Genomic DNA, 22,740 nt, shown 5'->3' with positions numbered 1-22,740 from the left:
TCCTGTAGAAGAGTGAAGAAAAAAAAAAAAAAAGACTGCTCATGCAGTCAATCCAAGTACAATTCCCCCCTCCCCTCCCAACCCACGTAACTGGAAAAAAAATGCAGCGTTGGGTTCAAGGCTGAGCAGCTGTTTTTGGTGCCGATAATAGATTGACGAGCGTCTACTCAAACAAATGCAAAACAATTATGGGCATTTCATTAGAGCTACTTAACACATTGGACTAGAGAAAAAAAAAAGGGGGGGGGGGCGTTCTACACAATTAGGATGCACTTTGCAGTTAAAAGCGCGCGAGCTATTGTGTTGTTAATTAACTGCCAGCCTATTGTCGGCTATGAAAAGACGTTTTTCCCGGAAGTCGCGACTTGAGAAAACTTTGACGCGTGATGGTGAAAGGGGCTGGTTGCACCGCGCACCTGTGATGCAACTACGGAGGCGATGGTCTCGCTAATTACTACGGTGGGCACCATTTGGCCCGCATGCATCATTTAGTGCGCACCTCCACGCAAGCGGCCGGCCGTGTTTAACAACGGCTTGTGGCTCGGGGTGATTAATGATGCTCCGCCAAAGGAATGGGAATACATTAGCCTCGTTATGGTGAGTGCAAGACTCCCGAATCATCAGCAGTTTCGTCAGGAACTGCGTTTGTCACATTGCATCTGGTGCGTCTGCTCTTGTCCACCTGGGGGCGCTATAAAACATATTGACGGATGCACTGGCATTTTTATGGATCGCAATAATTTTAGGCAGTTGCCCGGATGCAGTAGCCAATCCTATTGCATAGTCTACCTCAAACTCAAATAGGATTTATTAAAAAAATATCCCTCAATCTCCTCTGAGCTCATCAGTACAGCACTAGTATTAGTTGTTCTACACAGATGATGAATAAAATATGACTGAGTACAGCTACAATTCTTGTGGACTTTGAGGACTCCTATTTCAATATGGGGGCTGATTAGTCCCTTATGAATGTTTTTAGTGAGGAGCATGGTCATGAAATAAAACGCTCGGTACCACTGAAATTAAAAGTCTACTACACGGCAGAATTTTTGGGTGGGAGGAATCCCTGCTATATTGTGGAAATCAACCCAAACTTTTTTGTCTACTTCCTTTGCATGTGCAGAAGATGTTGCAGATGGCATTTTTTGGTCATTTATTGGAACACTAAGAGCACACTCACGCAGGAGCTGCTGTCGGCCACAGCTCACACACAGACGCTCACGTGCAGACCGATTGAGGTCCAGCAGATCAGTCACACGCCCTTGGAACAATAGCGTCTATGAACTGAGATCATTTGACTCCTCCCTTTCTCCCCACTGTGTGCATCTCCGCTGTGATTATGCCGAAACCTCACGGCTGAAGAAACAAATCAGTTTGAGTGATGGGAGGGGCGGCAGATGAGACTTACCTGCCAGAAGTCGGCCACGGTGGACGGAAGCGGGCCTTGCGATGCAATGTAAGTGGGGTTGCGAGGGTCGTGGTCCATCTGGGAGGAAGAAAAGGCAGTGTCACGCAGTGTTTGGACGGCGGCTGACGGATAGAAACAAACAAGTCGGACAGCAGCTTAAATCCTCCATCTGGATGGAGACTATCATGTCCTCCCTTTACGTTCAATGAGGCATTCGGCGTCTCCCTCCTGCCCGCCAATGGGATTTATTTTGGAACGCGTCACCTGCTTTATAGACCGAGTACAAAAGTAATTGTTGAGTGGAAGTCTCAAAGTCCTTGAAGTGCCCATGCAGTCATTTTCAGGGGATGTTGCAAAAGGCAGGTCTGTTGCTTAAAGATGCTAAATGACATTGTCATCTCAGCAAAAAAATAAAATAAATAAAAAAAGATGTTATTTGCAAAAAAACAAAAAAATTCCCCATTTTTATTCAAAAGAAAAGTTGCTTTGCTTTTTCCATTTATCAGGCTGCTTGAACATGTTCCATTCCCCAGGGAGGGAGGGATCAATAAAGTCTTATCTACATAAAAACAGCTGGACCTAATATTGTGTCTATACAGCATCAATTATCTTGAAGTAAAAAAAGAACAAAACAATCTTGTCTTTCCAATAATGTACAATTCCTTAAACATCACACACATGCAAGCAGGAGATCACTGGAACACTGTTGTACTTCAGCAAAACATTTTTTTTTCATGCTTCCTGGTTAAGATTCCTCACATGGTTTTTACTAAAGGTGGAATGGAGGGGGTAAAAAAAAAAACATCCCCCAGCTGAAATGAAAGGCGAACGAACGCAAGCGCCGCCGTTTCGTTTTGCCAATCTCAAGGACACAGACGCACAGCCGCCGCCGCCGCTTGAATACTAAAACGCAAACATGAAAGAGCGGTCCTGCGTTTCGGCCGTCCTCCTCTCTGCCGTTGTTACGAGGCGATTATGACGGCGCGGGCGGAGGAAGTCGCTCTCTTTTGGGTTGGTGGTAAAACGGCTCACAAAAAAATGTCTTCTGCGCGTTTGCCACTTTAGCCTTGCGCTTTGAGTCCGCATTTGTAACACAAAGACACTTCATATACTAAATGACTTGACGCCGGCTCATTGATGCTCAATCACGTTAGCCACCAAAGGCAATCGTCTGCCTTTTTTCTTGATTCTGTTGTTCTTGGCTACTTAGGTATTTTTGACTACCTTGGTATTGTTTCGAAACATCCAAGTATTGTTCCTGATGACTCAAATCGGGTTCCTGACTTTCAGAGTGTGGTAACTGACCAGCAGAGTATTATTCCTGAATACCTGATCACTGTTCCTGACTACTCAAATCTTGTTCCTGACTACTCGAGTACTGTTCCTGACAACCTGTATATTGCTCCAGAATATTCAAGTATTGTTTCTGACGACTTAAGTTTTGTTCCTGACTACTCGAGTACTGTTCTTGACAACCTGTATATTGCTCCAGAATACTCGAGTATTGTTGGTGCCTACCCCGGTATTGTTCCTGACTATCTGGTTATTGTTCATGACTCCTCAAGTATTGTTATTGTTATGCCAGAATTGTCCTTGACTGTCACGGTATTATTCCTGACTAATCCAATAGTTAAGAAAATTGTACCTGACTATTTGGATATGTTCTGAATTACTTGAGAATTGTTTTAGTCCACCTAAGTATTGTCGCTGAAGACCTGAGCATTGCTTCTGACGACTTACTACCTGAGCGTTACTCCCAACTATTTGGGTCTTCTAATAATTGTAAATGAGAGCCGCTGTCTCGCTCAGCGTATTGGCCAAGTCCAACAAAATTCAGAGTCAAGAGTCAAGTCCGTGTGTTTGTGTTGTTGACAAGAAGCCACACTGAATGAAGCTGCATTAGCTCGTTAGCGTCTATGAACTCCCCGGGAAAGAAAAGAGCCCGATTATTTTTGGTCGGACTCTGCTGCCTCCGAGCTAATGAAGAGGAAGAAGCCACATTGACGGACGTAATTATCAGTTTTGCTCGCCACAGCCGGGGGTCGCTATTGTGGTGTAATTACCCTCCTTTCATCCGCCCACTCCTCCTGTGTCCTGCCACTTCCTCGCCCACTTGCAACCCTTCGGTCGTTTAACCCTCAAAATGTTATTGGTTGTTGCGTGCAACCTTGAAAAAGCTCGGTGTGAATATGCCATCAGAGAAAATGGAGCATGTAAAAGCGCGGATTGTTTGTTTGAGAGGCGTATTAAGCTTTTAGTGCAGCTCCCTCCTTTATCTGCTCGGAAAATTCCGGTACTGTATTTGAAATGCATAGCTTCTTCCTGTTGCTTTTGATGGAGTCCCTTTGCAGCAGCCTCGGGGGAAATCACAACTGACAACATGTGGTGGTAGTGGGAGTACTTAAAAAATAGCCTTAGCCCTCTCCCGCATACTTTTGGATATATATGGAGATGTATTTGCTTGGAACAAAAGATGCGTATCTTTTGTTAGTTTGTTTTGAACAGATGAAAAAAAAAAAGGTTATCTCAAAGCACTAATAGATCTGCCAGGATTCTAGCTTGGAGAAGTAAGTTTTGCAAAAAAAGATCAATACACTCAAATCGATGACAAGCCAAACACAGAAAGAGCAAAAACAAGCCCAAAAAAACCCAAACAGAGTGACTAAACAATACTCACGATTGGACTGGCGTTGATGTAATCGGAGCCGTTGTGGTTATTCTCCGCTTTCAAGGTGATCCTGGAATGATCATCTGTAACAAAGATGCATAATTCATTATTGCATTTCCCCTCCCAGCCGTACCGCGTGAAAAAATAAAATTAAAAAAAAAACAAAAAAAAACGAATACCGCGTGGCTATGTGGCAAAATTAACCCGAGAGAGGATGCGTAGGGAGAAGAGCGCTTTCATCACTCTTTCATCACACACAAGTCCGGAATCTCTCCACCTCCAATCAGAGAGGGACTCTCAAGTCCTTTATATCTCCACGAAAATCTAACGCTTGCGAAAGCATACTCGGTGTTCCTGTTTAACACGTCGCCTTGAGTGACAGCCAAGCTTCTAATCTCAGACATTCAAGTGTTAGACGCTGTCAAGAGTGGGTGTTTGTGTCATGATTGATTGACAGTTACTCAAAAAACAAGCCAACTGCTACTTGGCGTCGACTAATTCCCCATTGGAGCACCGCAATGTGTGACGTGAACATTTTGGAACATGCCGCAGTGAGGAAATAGCCAACGTGTTTTGGTGAACGAGAGCCGTTGCTTCTCACTTAGAGGAAAAGCACTTACATGCTAACACGGCATCAGAGCGGTTCTTCCTGGTGCTCTGCTCACTCTGGGCCACGCTGCAGGCGCCGGGTTCTGCTTGGTATGAGCACAGGGCCTCCCACTCGCGCTCCAGACGGTTCTTGTTCTTCAAGTGGTCCTCCATGTACGACTGAAGGAAAACAACATTTCCATTTCACACTATGAGCCGGAAAGGTGCCCAGATTGGCGTTAGGTGGCAGGTCGGAGGAAGACAATGTTTTTTAGTTTGAGGGGGGTTGAACACAATTAAGACTCCTGAGAGGTTTGTCAGCTGTGGAAATACTTGAGGGGTGTTTTAGTGTCGCCCTTTACTGCTTGCGCTGCCACTGATAAGATTGTCTGCGTTTAAGCCATCGCTCGCTGAGGACAAAATTGAATTCGCTCATGAAAAAAAAAGATGGCAAAAGCGTGTGTGTGTATGTGTGCATTCTCCCAAATCAGGGCAAGTCTGAAGGAGCTTAGAGGATGTAGCTGGCAAGGCAAGGCTTTTTTTTATTTTATTTTTTTTTATTGACGCAGGCACCATATTCTCTCAATTTCTGTCCAGTATCATGGCTTCCCTCCCGATGGGGGTTAAATTGTTTAGTCTGCTATTGTGCGGGGTGGAAGATTACAGACTCATAAACTGATGTCAGGGATCAGCTGGCTAATACAAAGAAAATGATACCTACACCCGCGCTGGGTTTATCCCATATTAAAGGCACCATAGGTAGGCTGAGCGGCTTCATTGTTACAGTCTATGCTGTCAGTCAAACGCTAAAATCACATCTTTTCGGAGGATGGAAAAAAAAAAAAAAAAAACAACAAATGCTGCATAGATGATAATCACAAATAGGCTTGTCCGGCACACAATGGGTAATTACCCTTTGATGGCTAATGAATTCACGTCTCCAACAGGATATTAGGCAAGTCTTAAAGACGCTTACAAATGCAACTAATGATGGGAATCAAAGTTTATTGTAAGATATGCAAGCTAAATTGCCACCAAGGTCCTAAAATCAAGCGCTCATGATTAATGCAAGGATATAATGAGACAGCACAGTGTGTTCCACCTCCACCTTTAATGGCAGTCTCCTAAAATCGAATTGTTCTCCGCTGTTGCCAGGCGCTTTTAATTTCACACAAGAAAAAGAATCCATATTTTGTCAGTATTTGCATGTTGTTAAGAAAACCACTTGTGTATGCGTTTGTGATTTTGGCAACACTTGGAACACACACACACACACACACAACAGCTATGTTTTGCGTGAACAATGTTTAAGTAGCATTGTTCCCGAATACTTCAGCACTGTTTCTGTTTAACTGTTCGCTGTGCCAGTTGTTCCTGACTACCTGTTCGGACTGTCTGATCATTTTTGGAGACCACCTGAGTACTGTTCCTGACAACGGTAACTCCACCATGGCATTTTTTTGTCCAGATGGAACTATATTTATTTATTTGTTATTTTTTTTTATTTTTTGAGATGTAATTCTACTTTCAGCCATTAGCTGTCAGCACACGATTGTGTTAAACACTCTTTACGTTTGAAAAGCGTGATTTTGGGATGTCAGATAATTGAATGTCTCTACCATCCTGCGTTTTATGCCGATTTTTATAATGTACATCTTTAGGCGCGATTATTGATTCACATTGCGAGATGATTGCTATTGCTCTATTGCAATATATTAAATCTTTCGTTTTCATTGGAAAGAGTGTGAGGACTCAAAAAAATAAGTGCCATAAATACCATCAAACATGCCTGGGAAGTATTTATTCCCTCAATGCAGAAAAGGTTTTTGGCCCTCATGCTAATCTGAGTATTGTGATTACTTGACTCATCAAGTACTATTACAAGAGTACAAAATTTGAGTCCTTTTTCCCATCACTGCCTGTCAGCTGTCATGTTGTAACCTCTCTCCAGCATCACATCCGCTCCCAAGCGCATCACATTCCATTCAAACGACATCCTGAATTGATTGCCTTCTACATTCATATATTTCCCTTAACGCTACGCAGCCAGCGGCCCCCTTATCAAGGCGGCAAGCTTCCGGCAAGAGGCGGTGGACCGCAGCATTTTCCGCAGACAGGCAAGCGAAGGTTTAGCGAATGTGGGAAGGATTACGTGTGCCAATCAAGGACTTGGGATGAGGGAGGTCTGAGTGTCAGGGAAACAATGTCTAATCCCATAAGCAGTCTGCTCAACGGCCGAGGCTGCTGGGTGAAATCGGGATGAAGGCAGACGACAAACAACAGGTAACCATTACTGTCAAATTAAAACGAACAGCAGCCCACAACAGTCTGGAAAAGGAATGGCGAGGAGGATTTATTATGTGATAAAACCTAAGTGGAAAAAGTACTGCTCACGCTCTGTTCTTTAATACAACACACCGAGAATTGACATCACCAAGCGTCCTGTAACATTTGTTCCATTCATTTAGCTGTTTCCCTCCCCAAAATAGTAAATGGCACCTTTGAGTTGCCAGCCTGTCAGAAGAGCTCCTCTAAGTCTTCTCTTTAATTGGTATTTTCCACCCCTTTTATCATTAAATGTGAAATGTGTGTTACGACGACCCACTGTGGATTGTTTTTGGCCATGACAGTGATTGGAGGAGTATATCGGCACTTGTTCTTATTCACAGCAGCGTTTTTGCAACAGCTCCAGTTTTTTTTAAAACATTCCGTCTGTCTTTGTATTACACATCAAAGGAGAAACTTTCAGCTGTTAGGAAACTATGGTTGCTTCTTAAATGGGCCCAACCCCCTGTGATATATTTGAAATTAAAATTCTAACTCTTTGACTATTGTCCTAATAAATCTCAAAAATGAAATTAAGAAGTTCATCTGGATGAGAATGGTTCAAGCTATCCAAACAGGACAGCAAAATATTTTTGCATGCCACCTATGGGGTGCTGTCCATGGTCCTGTACTGAGCACCAAAGTTCCTGGTGCATTTGCACAGTACATTAAAAAATTCATTTATTGCACGGGATACATTCCAGACCCACGAGCAGCAGGTGGAAATAAGCGATATTGGGATATTGAAATAAATACATTAATAAATCAAATTTGTTCCACACACTATTAAAATATTTAAACCTATTATTTTTTAGACACATTGAACACAAATAGAATTGCAAGAAAAAAAAAACTTTTAAGATTACCGCGTGGCATGTGACATGCAATATGGATGTTGACAATAGTGATAGATATTATTGTGATATTTAACCGCAAGGTAGGGGAACATGATAGTCATTTTGACAATTGGGTCTTGGACTCTACGGCAAAGAGCGTGTTGAAGCAGCTCCGAATGAACAACAAGGAGATGATGACTCAGCACACAGAGGCTTCCAATTTCAATTTCAAAGTTACACAAGACTTCCCTTCGCTTATTTTTATTTTTTTTTGCAGTGCGAGTGTGTGAGCTTTGGAACACTGCGTATTCATCACCCTTCTCCACACGCCGCGCTGCTCCAAATAGCAAGAGAGAGCGACGGAGAGATGAGATGAGAGGGGCAAATATAGGCCCGAGATGAGCGATAAGAAGGCAATCACACACATGGTTTGACGGGAGATGATGGCAGCGGAATGTTAAGAAGAGACCCTCATGAGTGTCCCTTTCCAAAACCCACGTCCTCAACCATTCTTCTAGAAAAACAATAGCACACCGATATATATGAAGACACACGCACGTTAGCTACACAAAGTTTCTATTCGGTCGCCAACTGTCAACGCAAAATCTTAGCAGGAGCGCAATTCTCAAGACACTGGTTATCAGACATTTATGTATTTTGTGCTGTTTATCATTATTAATGCACAGTCGAAGTGCAATGTAATGGTCTTATGGCCAATTCTATCCATTTAAACCAAACAAAAAGATATACGAGTCTGTAGCGGTACATGTTGATGTTTTATGACTGATTTTAGTTTATTTAGTTTGCCGTGTTGAATCCAATTTCAAATTGGCGCTAAAGAACAGATCACTCACAACGCTGCACTTGCTGCTATGGAGAAGCTCAAGCTAATAATAATAACAGTCCGCCTCCTAGAAATGATTCACATGGCCCCGTTTTTGTTGTTAGCGCTGCGCTATTGTCGCGGCGTTCAAAAGGGGGCTCGGCACAAACAAGCCTTGACAAGTGTAAGAAAAAGCCATCTATTAGCACCAATACAAGGCATTACTCACATTCCCTCGCATTCATTACAGCCCCCCACCCCTCCCCCATATAATAGGCAGACGTGGCATGTGATGAATGTGGCCGCCATTAATGGAAACACTGCCAGGCATCTATCCGTCTCTTTATCAAGCTTGTCTCAAATGAATGACGTGCTGCAGAATTAAAACAATCCATTGTGTGAATGGGTGGAAGGAAAGTTTGTTTTTTTCACCCAAAACAACAACAACAACAACAAAAAAATAGTACTTACGCCACAATGACAGTCACATACGGGAAAAGGATATTTCAGGCAAAAAAAAGAAAAGAAAGTTGGGCATTTATGTGTGTGTGCTGCACGTATTCGAAAGTTGTCCTTCTTTCTACAACTAACAGAGTTAAGTAGCCCACGCCATTTTGGCCCAAGTGCCACAAAAAAAAAATGGAAGACCTCATTGCTCACCAGTATCATGTGACCTGTAGAGATGTCCATGTTGGACGGCACGGGCTCCTCGCACCAGGATGAGGTGCTGCTACGCGTGGACGGGCTGCCGGCCCCGGGACCGTCGCTGAGCTGGGACGACACGCTGTTGAGACGCGAGTGGCGTAGCGTCTCCGGACGCTCCACCCGCTCTGACGCCCGGCTGGCCATACGCTGGCGACACAGCTCCTTGGGGGGGGGGAGGCAGAGGGGGAAATTGGGGTGGAAAAAAAGGGGTTAAAAATCAAGGCATGTCCATTTGACTCTTTCTAGACACGTATTTAGCAATTACTTCTGGCTGCTGTTCATATTGGTTAGCAATCGGCCACCTGCAGTATAAAGTTTCGACTTTGTATGTACTGCTGCCTACAACTCTGCTGACTATTCTTACAGATTCAGATTTCACTTTTATTCATTTTTTTATTTTATTATTTATATTTTTTTATAGCATTTAGCCATTCATATCTGCATAGACAATATTGATTATTAATGCGCACACAGTAGAGTCTAGTCGTCTCATTTGGCTACGTCTCATTGCTTGATGTATTTTGCAAGACTTTTGATTGATTATTTGATGTTATTTCTCTCATGTGCTGCTACTGTTCATTTTGCTGCTGGAAAACGTGGACTTGCCCCATTGCAGGTGTAATAAAGGCCTATTCTTTTGTTTTCCATCCAAGGGAAGCGTGGCGCTGATACTGAGATTCTCCAAAAAACAATATGCCACACCACACACTCGTCAAACAAATCAGACTTTTAAAAGATGGATTAAAGAACCGTTCCCCAAAACAAAGCAGTGGTGCTCATCCATCATTCAAATAACCAGCCGGGACTGGGATGCATTCATGCATTATATTCTGATGGATATCTCCGGGTTGCCAACAAAAAAAAAAATGCTTCCCCTGACTTTTATCGAGATTACAACTTTTCAAGTGACTCGGCTTTTTTTTTTTTTTTTTAGGACTGCACTCCTGTGCAGTCAAAATATGAAGACGGTCCATGGTCGACTGATAAAAAAGATAGGACAATTATTTTGAGGGTTTTATTTCCCATTAAAAAGTTTAAAATTGTCAGACAACTCAAGGCAATTATATAAAATAATATCCATTCAAGGATTTGGACAATTTGAGTCTGAACAAGTTTTGTGCTGTATGCATGTACTGCGTACATTTTACTGATCTGCGTACAGTTGCTCCATACAATGCTGCAGACTTTTTTTGTTAGCATTCAATATTGATTATTCCAGTGCATTTGCCAAGCACACAGGAGTGAAATGCAGCTCACACTCTGCTTAATCTTATTACAAATATGAACATATATATTCTTGATTCTTTGTTATTATTATTCGTGTGTGCTTTTACCCGCCACTACAAAATAAAAAAATAAAAAAACGTAATTTCCCCATTGTGCGAGTAATAAAGGCTTATTCGATCTTATTCTATGTCTGACACTATGTTTCATTTCTTATCTCTTCAAGTCACCGCAATCTTTAAAAACCATCATGTACCATTTCGGCCAGACACTTCCTTTAGAATTCATTTCCATGCACAATAACAGCCAAGGCCTACGAAAAAGGCAGCACGCGCTATCCGCTGATCCATCAACGTGATATTTCCCCCAGGGCTGCAGGGCCTGCTAAGCCCTGCTCCTAGATACCCCCCCTTCCCACCCTCCTCCCTGCACCGTCAAGACTTTAATGATTAGAGTCATGAAGCGGCGCCCCGAGCCTTGGCCTTGGGGCAACATCCAAGTCCACCTCATAATTCATTCGACTTCTCCGCCACCGTGTGGGAAGCTGAGCCTGGCTTGGGTGCAGAGGGGAGATACGGACGGGTTTTTATGACTCGGGTCTCTTTTCAATGTGTGAAGAACAACAAAGGGAAACAACAAGAATCCACACTCTTATACCAGGGATTGACTAAGCATCCAAGTCGCGGCCAAGTTTACCAACAATCAGCTCCGCATATTATCCGTGGTGGATTACTGTCAAACTCAACAAAAAACAAAGATAATTACATGTTGTGTATTTAAAACAACCACTTGGCCTTGCTTCATGAAAGTCCGGTTAGCTTCATGCCAACAAACAATTCAAAATGCCATTTGACATGCAATAGGTGTGGCGCTGTAAGCAATGGGTATATGAACACAAACGGTGCAGCAACAAGCATATTGCAATACTCATATTGAATTATTCTTCATCCCCGGTGGAAACGTTACAGACGACGACTACTCTTGAATGACAACTTTAAAATAACACATTTTTCGCCAGCGTTTGGTGAGTATTTTTCATTTTTAAAATCATCATAGTTTAATTGTGACCAAGACACGTGCTCAAAAACTACAATTCTCTTTCCTGAAGACTTTTCCTTCAGCAGCCTTGGAAGAGTAAACCTGATTAAATATTGAAAATGTTAACAAGTGACACAAGCTAAGTGTGTTCTGAGTGCCACACCGGGCACAGCTGAGCCACACCGTGGTAAATCAATATTTCCCCCGGCCAGCGAAGCCCAGGGGGAGGAGGAGGAATAGGTCAGAGTGGCGTTGAACACGTTTTGACAATACTGTGTTCGCCTGCTCTCGCGGTTCAGCATTTGCTCCCTCGCGTGATCCAGGAGGAGAAAGAGACACATTTGCCAATAAAAGCGCCTCTTAAAGACAAGACTTTATATACAATATTTTGGAATATATTTTTATGATTTCACTTTTGTGTGTTCAAATACATGAGCTTTTTAATGTGGCTAAAGCGTGTGGGATGGTAAAACTCTTAACTGTTTTTTTTTTTTTCTTTTTGCACACAGTCTCTCTTTGGAGACCGATCAGGCAATTTAGATGCTGCTCTGAATCTGTGAGAGTTAAATTATTTAAGGCAGTGATTCGCATTCACAACCCAAGTACGCTCTAGTTGTATTAAATTTTGAAGTTGAATACATATGCCTTGAAGTTCTGTTTGATTTTAAATGTTTATTTAGGTACATTTACATTTCAAATTTAACCTCTATGTGCAATGCAATTGAAATGAATCATTAAGCAAATTTTTCATCTTTAATTGTAACAGCTCTTTCTCATTTTTGCTGAACTCTTACTCCTACTACGTACTTGGAGAGTAACACCAGCCAGCCTATGAGAACATTACGATTGCATACAATTGTTTTAGAAAATATTGTCACTTGCCGAGCTGTCATTGTGCATGTGGGATGTTTGTATTTTATCATGTCTGAGCCCTTGGTAAAATTGCTCGAGAGTACAGTTTAACCAGACTTTATTTATTATCTTTTAATTTAAATTTCTTCCACAGGATGGAAATAAGTAAAATAATGTAGCAAATGGAATAGAAAAGGGAATTCAATTCAAAACGCTAAATCATGGACAAAAAATAGGCTGAGTGAGTGTGTCTGTGGGGGTGTGTGTGTGTGTGTGTGTGTCCAATGGCAGATGAGAGCCCAAACATGCCGGCTCCCGATTGGCTAACTGAGAGCGTAAGAAGGGGCGTTTCCAAACCTGATAGGTTGCCGTGGCATCGTTTCCAGTGTCAGTGCCCAAGCCGGAGAGTTTCTCTTTCATGCGCAGGTGGGAGCGCTGGCGCATGCAGAAGAAGGTGGCCGACACCATCAGCACCACCACGATGAAGAGCACACACAGCACCGAGAGAACCACCAGCTGCCCCGACTCCACCCGGGTCTCCTTTACCACCGGGATGTGACTCAGGCTGCCCCTCTGTGGACACACGAGAGGCGGGATAGAAACAGTCAAAGCCGTGCTTGCACAGACGGGCAACCTCTGACCGTCGAAAGTAGTTTTGAAATCAGAAATCAAGAATAATAGTTTGTTCAACTATTGTTCAAGTTAGTGTCTGGCTCAACTTTAATATTCAATGAAATTTTGACGCAGCTTTTAGCAAGCATCCGGGAAGTTGACATGCTTGTGTGGATCTGGCCCCCGGGCCTCATGTTTGACACCTGTGACAGACAGTATCGGAATCATTTTGTTCCTAATGCCTAAAGAGAAGGGACATACTGACAGCGGTTATGTATCTAAAAAAAAAAAGTAAGAGAATAAAACAATTTGGAAAGGTGTCAACGTTTTAAGCAGGACTGGGCAACCTACTGCTTGAGGGGCAATATTTATCCAAATAAAAGCATTGCATGCAATTAAAAAAGAACAAACAAACAAATCCTCCGAGGGGCTGCCACAAACCCCTGAAAACATTTAACCCACACATGTGTATAACATGCCATTATCATTTTCATACTTAAAGACTTCTCTTTTGGAACAAAAAAATGGCTTCCGCTTGTCCGGCTCAGTCCATCAACCCCCCTACTCATTAGCCAGCTAATGCCGGCCTCATAATGTGCATTCAGACAAGCCCTCGTACCCCAGCCCCCCAGTCCACTACAGACATTCACAATCCCATTTAGAGCTGGCAAGGCCAGGCCAGGCGCTGTGCAGCTGCATAGAGGTCGGCAGCCTAAAAGCTTGTGAGCTTAATTAGCTCCTGGCTGGATTAGGCTGTGAAGCAAGCATGCTGCCAAAGGATAGCAAAGAAGTAGATAAAAACAAACAAAAAAAAAAAGAACGTTGTTTTTGCTACCCCGTACAAGATTGTTAAGCCAGGGATTTTGTTTTTCTATATTTCTGCAGAAAAAAAAAAACACTGGAAAAAAGTAGAGAAGAGCTGGCAAAGAGAAGACAGAATGCAGAGTACAAGGTCTTATGACTAAGACAGCAGTTGCTCTCACACTTTATACTGAAATGGGTTGCCTTCCAAACATAAAATTGTTCAGCTATTTTTGCCTTTAAAAAAGAATAACTAGCATAGAGCAGATATGTCTTCAGACTAGCATGGCAGATGCTCCCACAAGTACGCTACATAGGTCGCCTCATGATCACAAACATACAATTGTTCAGTCACTTGGGAAAGAAAATAAGGAGAAATTGCATTGAGGTGATGCACTGAACGCAACGTACAAGGTCTCATGACAACACAGCAGCTCTCGTCACACGTACACGAAAAACAGCTGCCACCATTACCACAAACATACAATTGTTCAGTGACTTAAGAGGAGAAATTTCATAGCAGCTCCAGTAACACTAACATGAGCCGTCATTTGATCACAAACATACAATTGGTCAGTGGCTTAAAGGAAATTTCTCAGGGCAGGCACAGGTCTTCTGACTAACATGAGAGCCGCTCTCGTGCGTACATTGAAACAAGTCGCATGGTGATAAACATACAATTGTTCAGTGAAGAAATTTCACAGACCAGACATACAAGGACTGATGAAAACACAGTAGCTCAAGTATAAAACCCAAAATTGAGTCCCCATTTGATCACAAGCATACAATTGTTCCATTCCTTGAAAAAGTATAAAAGACTTATGACTCGCTCACAAACATACAAGAGGACAGCAAATAACATGAGCACACACGGGAGCTAAAGTAAAATGAAAAGCTATGTGATCACAAACAAAAAACTGCAAAGTGCATGACTGACACACACGAATCACATCATGATGACAAACACACAATTGTTTACAGTTCCTAGTAAGATGTTCATAAATCACGCTGGGCAATGAGCCACATGCTGCTACACCAAGACGAAAGACAAATGATAATTCCAGTGCAAAAAAATAGTGAAACTTACATTTTCTTGACCACGTTCTAATTGGGCACCAAAATGTGATTTTGCAGACATAATGTGTTTGCAGAATCTCCACATTTTGACCCATTAAAAATAATAAATAAATAAAAACAGCAACAATACACAGGTGGCTTTTAATATTGAAAGATGTCGTTGAAATTTAGCCCACCCGGCGGTAAAAGTGAAGCGAAATCACGTCAGAGCAGTTTGTAAAAGAAACAACGCTTTAAGCTTGACCTTGCGGCTCGCCGGTTTTAGGGGGTTGTTTTTCGACAGTGGGCCAGACGGCCGCTGATTGCTCGCCGTTTGAAGAGGATCGGACTGAGGGGGAGAAATGGCGCCCGTCCAAACGCCGACGTTTCCATTGAGAGTGTTTATTCTGAGAAGCCATTATAATCCTCTCTAACATCACAAATACATGAAGAAAACAAAAGTCACCGCACACTCAATCCTACTTCGCTCTGACAGCAATAGTGAAAATTAAATTAAAAAAAAAAACAAAAAAAACAGACCAATTCTTTCATTTTACTAAAAGCAACTGAAATGTGAGCTGTAAAGATTGAATGGCAATTCAGATTTCAGAACGCAAAATGTGTCCAAAAAGCTGCATCCTTAATAAATGAATCCTTCAGAGCCAGAAAATTGTGGTGCGCACACACCCTCTGGGGGTGAGTGGGATGGAAAAGTGGAGAGATGGTCTCATGAAAAATAAATAAATAAATATCACAGCATAAAATAAAACGGGACATTTTTAAATCCAGTTCACCATGATAGCCATTTTTTTCCCCCCCGTTTTATTTATTTTATGGGGGCAACTCTGTCTAGATGCGGAAGGCTTAAGATTTTGGGAAAGATCATCAAAATTATAATTTTTTTTTTTAGGCGGGGCTGGTTTGCAGCCTAATATGTTGCAAAGACTCCATTAGACTGAACGTTTCGGTATTGCAAGTAAATTGTTTTGAGGGGGTGTGTCAACCTGGTCTGGATGTTGAAGGGGGTGCGTGGCTGAAAAGTTTGGGAAAGACTTCCAAATGAGTTTTTGTTTTTTTGATGGGCTGGTTTATAGCTTAAGTTGAAAGGACTACATTAGATGAAATAATTTAAATGTTCGAAATTGTTTTTTTAAGGGGGTGCGCCAATCTGATATTCAAGGGGGTGCACTCCACTAGAATGAACATTTAGGTCATCCAAGTGAGTTTTGGGGGATGAAGATGGTTTAAGATGTTAAGGATAAAACTAGACTGGATGTTTAAATCTTCCTCACGATTTTGGTGGGATGCCTTAAATTTTACGGGAAAGACTTATTTTTTTCCCCCAGGGGTTCATGACCTAATAGTGTTTGGGAAAGACAAGACTACATTCGACTGAACGGTTTCATCTTCCTTTTTTTTTGGTGCCTCAATTGGATTCCGAAGGGGATGTGGTGCTGAAAAGCTTCAAAAGTTCAGGAAGGACTGAACATTAATGTATTTCAATGAAGCTTGTGTAAAAGCCCATTGAAATCGATAAAACCAAATCCTTCCCTTGCGGTCGTCCACGCCGTTCACAGTCTGGCCATGTTAAATTAGTCAATCGAGAGTAAAAAGACCCGGGCCAGATGGATTTTTTTGGGGAGGGAGGGAGTGCTTTGGATTATTCAAATGAAGGGAGAGGAAAGGTCAGGCTGTGGTGCGTTGATGCTCGCCAAAGTCCATTTTTAGTGCAAAAATTCTATGTAGTAGTGTCAAATGTGGTAACGGAATATTCTGCAAAGTTACATTTAGTCACTAAAATAATGGATTTTTTTTTTAATAATTGGCAATAAATTAACAATTAGTGAGATAAAATTCTGCATTTAAGTTTGACTAATTTCCTTGAAAATGATTTGCACTGGAACTTAAATTCTGGAGGGCAGATTTGTTATTAAAATAAATAAATAACTAAATAATGGTTGCATTTGCGTAAGCTCCGCACCCAAAATAAATGGTGGGGGGGGGGGCAGAGGGATGATCACCGAGAATCGCACTGTGAGACATTCACAAGTTTTTAGCGTCGTACCTCGGCGGGGTGCAATATTTCACACACGACATGCAGAATATATCATGAGGAAACAATAATAATAATTACCGGAATCCATGTCGCCGGGCAGAATAGACGGCTTCTTCTTGTATTCCAGAGGCGCTTACTACACACTGACGTTGGTCGCGGCTCTGAGGCGCGTTTATGCGTCCCCGGGCCGCCCACTCCCTAACCCCCACCGGCACCCAAAAAAAAAAAAAAAAAAAGTTCCCCAGTGAGGGTCTCAACAAAGGAGTGAGGGGAAAAAAGGGGGGCATTAGAAATAGAGGAGAAGAATGCGGGATATGCCCGCCTGATTTTCCGAGCCGCGGAAGAATGTGCAGAAGCCCCCGAAGAGCGAGTCCATTCAGCATCGCCGCCGTCCTGGTGAAAAGAGACGGGGAGGTGCTGAGCTCCCTCTTCTCTCGCCTCGATCTTTTTTTTTTTTTTTTTTTTTCTAGTTAAGGCTGAGCCCCTCCTTATATTCAGCACCCCTCCGTCGGTCGCACATGTCATATCCAGGGGTTGCCATAGCAACGCCTCCACATGTTGTCGATGGTGAATGTCGGAGGAGCGATGCCTGGCTAATAGGCTTGCGGGCCGAGGTGGGAGGATTGGGGAAGGTCGAGTTGGTGGGGGGGTGAATGGACACAGGGGCTCGTCGCTCAAACTGCCCCCACGCTCTACTTAAGCAGAAGTACAGATACTCCTGTTCCTTTAATAAGTAAAAAAGTACAGACTGTACGACAGAAAAAAATACTACAATTTCTCCACATGAAAGTTTTTTTTTATGAACTCACATAGTGCTTGTACTGAGCAGACAAAAAAAATAGTAGATTCCAAAAATGCAGCCAAATATTGCAACTTTACCGCTCTCTAGTCATATTTCTTTTTCAACAAGACAAATATTTTGACCAAATCCAGAATAGAAAGTACCGTCATGTTTTCAATTCTAAGAAGTTAAAGTAGAAAGACTTTAGAAAAATACATCTACTGAAAAATTTGAGCTTCGTGACCCCCCCACCACACTTCAAACACGAGTATGAGAGGCTACGGCAAAAACTCAGATGAACAAACCCCCCCCCCTCCTCCCCCCACATCCAACATCTGTCTGCGTCTAAAGAAAAAGAAAAAGTGCATATTTTGGAGCAAAAATGCTATCCTAATTAGCAATCAGTGTTTTAAAAATAAAAAAAATCCTTCCAATGGAGAGCAACAGCTGCACTTAGCAGAGAGGAGAGAGAGAGGAGGATTATTGAGAGTACAGAGAAAGAAAAGGGGCGGTGAAGAGAGGAGAACAGGGGTCCTGTCAAATGCAGATGACGAGTCTTTGGGGAGGGGGGTGTAGGTGGCGCTTTGAGTTAGGCGGGGTGGGGTGGCTCTCCAGTTTATTTTTTCCCATTCAGAGAGCACCCCCACCTCTCCTCTATTGTCTCTCTGTGTGACAGCTGGAGATGGCAATGTGAAGAGGAGAACAAAAAAAAGGAGGAAAAAGAAAAACCAGAGCTCGCTGACCAGCTCGTTGTGTGCAAAATGTTGAGGGGGGAAAAAAATGGACACAACACCTTTTGAGAACGTCACAAACATTCGAGGGTTCCCGAAGCAAGCTGTTGTCGACTGATGCTGGGGACAGAATTTTAGGGACGAGAGCAATATTCCAGGAAGTATGGTGAAATAACAAGAAGAAAGTTGTCACGTTTCGAGAATATTCTTGAATTTTTGGGAGAAACAGCTCAACGACAAAGAATAAAGTTGAAAATCAGACTCATAAAATTTCAGTCTTCAGATATATTGTTGCAAAATATTTTTTTTCCCCTCTTAATATGACAACAGTCTGGTAAAAATTTGTTTTTTTTTTCTTCTAATATCAGGACTTCATTTTTGTAACAAGAGTTTATAAGTGTAAAATTAGATTCTTTTTCTGGTAGCATTATGTCCTCACTTTTATCATTTTATTCTCGTATGACTTTTTCTTGTAGGACAACAGTCTCAAGCTTGTAAAAATGTGCCCATCATAAGAATAACTTCTTTTTTCTGCAAAACCAATTGTTTTTACTCATAATTTTTTTTTCTGATGTTACAAGTAGATTCTCATAAAAAAATACTTTTTTTTAATCAAACTATTATTACTATTATTCATTACTTCATTTTTTTGTAGACACAAAATAGCAAAATTCTATTTTCAGTTTTTTTTCTTCTCCAACTACAATTGCCAGTGCATTTTTTTCATTTTGGGCTATGAAATGCAGCCAAACGCCCTCCACTCTAATCATTCTGTCCCCATCAGTGACAATTTCTGTCATGCTTTCTGCACACTTGTACCCTCATTTTACAGGAATTATTCCATACTTCGTTTTCCCGCCTGCCATAGGGCATGAATGTGTTGCATAGCAGGCTTATCTGCAGCCGAAGAGAAACATTTTGCAGAGATCCGAGACGGATATGAGAGCAGACGATTAGTGTGACTGACATGGAGAAGCTTTTTCAGACTGGAAAGAATCCAAAGCCATCATGTCTGCCCTCTATTCTTTACACCTCCTGGTCAACCACCTGCCATCACAAGATGACAAGGTTTTACCTCGTCTCAACCACGTCAGACAAATAAATGCCTCCTTCCAATAGACATCTTGGTTTTTCCATCAGGAAAAAACAAAAACAAACTCATTGAACTCTTTGTTAACCAAAACAGCAGCAACCTACCTATATCCTTGGCAGCGGTACTTTTGTGGCAAGTTTTGGCACCCTCTTGTGGCACGGTATTTGTAGAGTAATTAGGTCATATTACAAGATAAATTGTACTTAGATTTATTTTTTTTTTACATTCACTTGGTGCAACTTTAACCTCGTAGCGTGATTTTTTTTGGGGTGACTTCATTTCAACATACGTGCACACACCAATGACTACTTTCAGGGTTTTAGCGCCATCTTGTGGCCTCTGAGAGGCTCAAAAAGATCACAAAAAACACGACGAGGTTGATTCATGATTAACGTGGAATCACTATATGACTAATAGACTAATATGTATTTTTTCTTTTAGGCTGATGCCAATTCCGATATTTGTCAAATAAAAAATTCCGATCACGGATTAATCGTTAAAAATGTGCAATGAATAAAACCTTATTTTTGGTCCCTTATTGCAAACAAAAATAAAGACAGAATTTACAGCCCGGACATTTAACTGGTTTACAGTACCCTGTCGTGGTCCGATTTCTTTGGAAAGTTTTGTAAGTTTGTCTTATGCTGTAATGTGTTAACGATATTTGATTTGTTTTAAATTATTTATTTTTGTTATCTTTTTAAATTAAATGCGGCAGAGTAAATTGTCCAGTCAATTAACCAGTCAGGCCTCTTTGCTAATTATATAAATTAAATGGATGGAAACGTTGATGACATAACAGCCAGTACCTGAATTTGAAAGGCCTGGACTACGCAAACGACAACAGAGCTTTATCGTTCAACCAAAAGAGCAAAACAAGTGTTTCAGAGAGGGCGTGGCTTTGCGAAGAGCCAATTAAAACTTTGGCGCTGGCTTCCCGTCACGAACCAGGGGCGCAAATGGAAACATTTTCACACGTTCCGAGCGCGAGGCCCCGCACAGCATGCTGTCACAAGTCACGTCGCATCCCCCCGGCGGGCACCAGCGCTAATGGCTACCACGCTGGCAGTCTTTGACGTGCATCGATACATTCTGACAAAAACCCTGGTGACAACCAACTGAAACTCTCTCATGGTCACTAGTTGTAAAAATATAGATATATCTATGGCATCACGGCCGCTTGATCCGGCAGTAAGTACTTCTTCCGAGGCGCCGCATGTTTCGACAGAATCCGGCGAGGCTTAGTATCTGTCCGAGCACTTCTCACCGTGCGCCGGTGTTTGCCTCCATGACATGTTTCATATTTCTAATAATGAAAAAGAAGGAGAAAAAAAAAAAACTGATGGAGAAGCAGGTGGATGTGTTCAAACAACAGTGTGGGGAAAAAGCAAAGAAAGATTAATGTTAAACAAATGTCAGGATCTCAAGTGCGGTTCCTGGGATGGCGACGGTGGCCACCGAGAAGGGATCAGGAGACAATAACAAGTTGGATTGTTTGCTTGCTCTGTTGCCGGCTGTTTACAAGCACGCCAAGGAGCATTAATGCACAACCGTACATGTTTTGTTTGGGAAAATGAACACGAGTGAACCACAGTATATTCGGTGTGTACAGTTTCAATTTGTTGTGGGTTGCGTGTCTATCATGTATTGCGGTGTGTGGAGTTGTTCCTGGACTTGAGCCATATTGAGACCACCTGCCTGAGCATATGCCTCCATGATCAGCCAGAGCTTGTGCAAGCGAACCACAGGGGGCAGCGTGTGACAGACATACGGGTCGCGTTATTGGTCGTACGTGTTTCTCAGCCTCGTTCTCAGGACAGACTTTCTTCTTCCCCATTATCGCCATGACGACAGCAGCATAGGGGTTAAACTCGTCTGGCAATGTGTCCTCACTTTACGACTCACTCGCTGATTTCGCTCCTTAATTCCTTAATTAATGTTAATCGGAGGAACCTCGCACATACTAACGAACATTAAACAACACCATCAGCACACGGGCTAGCAGTGAGCATATCTGGTGTGGTGTTTCTGTCCTTTAAGTAATTCATATATGAACACAAATGGTGCAGCCGCGTGCACATATTCTTTATCCTCAGCGAAGAACAACTAACATTCCTGCCCTATCGTGAAGAAAAGTGAGTCCGCAGGCTAAAGCAAGCCTAGCCTAAAAAAAAAAAAGGAAATGGTCCGAAGACTCTACAGCTCCAGCCAGAGTAGACGCCATCAGCCGTGTGCCCGCCACCAAAACGTAGGGCTGATCACAAACAGAATTAATTATGACTTACGTCAAGTTTTTTTTTTTTTTTTGGCAATGCGGCAATAGATTGACGGCTCATTGTGGTAAAGGCATACAATCAATCTGGCCTATTTTCACCCACGAGCATAATTACAGCGCGAGGCCTCCGCTGAAGCCGCGGTGATGCCTTCCCACTCCCTCTTCAATGTAATGAACTGTGACTGGCGTGTGATTGCATGCATTCAAGGACGCCACTTTCCAAGATCAACAAGCAAGCGGCAATTAAATACAATCCTTTCTTCTTGTTCTGGATATTGACTGGCGCCTAAGTACGACATTTAGCGTTGAAAACGGGACACAAAATCAATATTTCAATGGGTTTATGCGTGTGTGCTAGTGTCAGCTTCTGCTAACGAACAGATAATCCCATTTGTCGGTGCAGTGAATGCCCGTTCATCTGGGGTGATTCATTTCAGACCCACCCGCAATAGGTGAGAAACTGTGATATAGAAAGACAGTGGATAAAAACAAAAGATTAAAAAAAAATAAAAATGAGGGAGGGGTTTGCTTGAATGTCCCCGAAGTTTTCTTAAAAAATAAATAAATAAAAAAAAATAAAATAAACTTTTTGCATTTAAAAAATAGAAATAAAAAAAATGTGTGGCAGGGTTCAGTACCTATTCTTATGAATAGCAGTGGTTTACTTTATTAGCAATCTAGTCGACAAGAACAACCAACGGTTTGCGTCTGGATCAGCAATTACGGTCATTGACATAAATAAACGATGATAGGACAGCTGATTACTTTCAATTCGCAGGGAGCAAAGCGCGCTCAGCGTGCGATAATTAACCTCCTGCTTAGCGTCCGCTGCTAATCCAAAACCTGCAATTCCACCGGTTAGGTGTTC

General features: G+C 42.2%; 1 protein-coding gene across 3 annotated transcripts in view; it reads right to left on the bottom strand.

Moving 5' to 3' along the window:
* Nucleotides 1-22,740, bottom strand: part of ptprn2 (protein tyrosine phosphatase receptor type N2) — a 90,863-nt gene that overhangs the window by 16,359 nt on the left and 51,764 nt on the right. For all 3 annotated transcript variants that reach the window (XM_088282751.1, XM_088282750.1, XM_088282752.1), the window contains exons 12-16: nucleotides 12,825-13,040; nucleotides 9,309-9,515; nucleotides 4,697-4,844; nucleotides 4,086-4,159; nucleotides 1,409-1,486 (exon numbers count right to left, since the gene is read on the bottom strand). In XM_088282751.1, the coding sequence (XP_088138877.1) occupies nucleotides 1,409-1,486; nucleotides 4,086-4,159; nucleotides 4,697-4,844; nucleotides 9,309-9,515; nucleotides 12,825-13,040 (723 nt within the window). The remainder of the gene's footprint in view (nucleotides 1-1,408; nucleotides 1,487-4,085; nucleotides 4,160-4,696; nucleotides 4,845-9,308; nucleotides 9,516-12,824; nucleotides 13,041-22,740) is intronic.

Source organism: Idiotropiscis lumnitzeri, chromosome 19, assembly GCF_059441095.1.
Source record: "Idiotropiscis lumnitzeri isolate Australia: NSW breed Sydney's pygmy pipehorse chromosome 19, RoL_Ilum_1.0, whole genome shotgun sequence".
Taxonomy (NCBI): Eukaryota; Metazoa; Chordata; class Actinopteri; order Syngnathiformes; family Syngnathidae; genus Idiotropiscis; species Idiotropiscis lumnitzeri.
The sequence above is the reverse complement of the archived record's forward strand: the minus strand, read 5'-3'. Positions and strand labels throughout refer to the sequence as shown.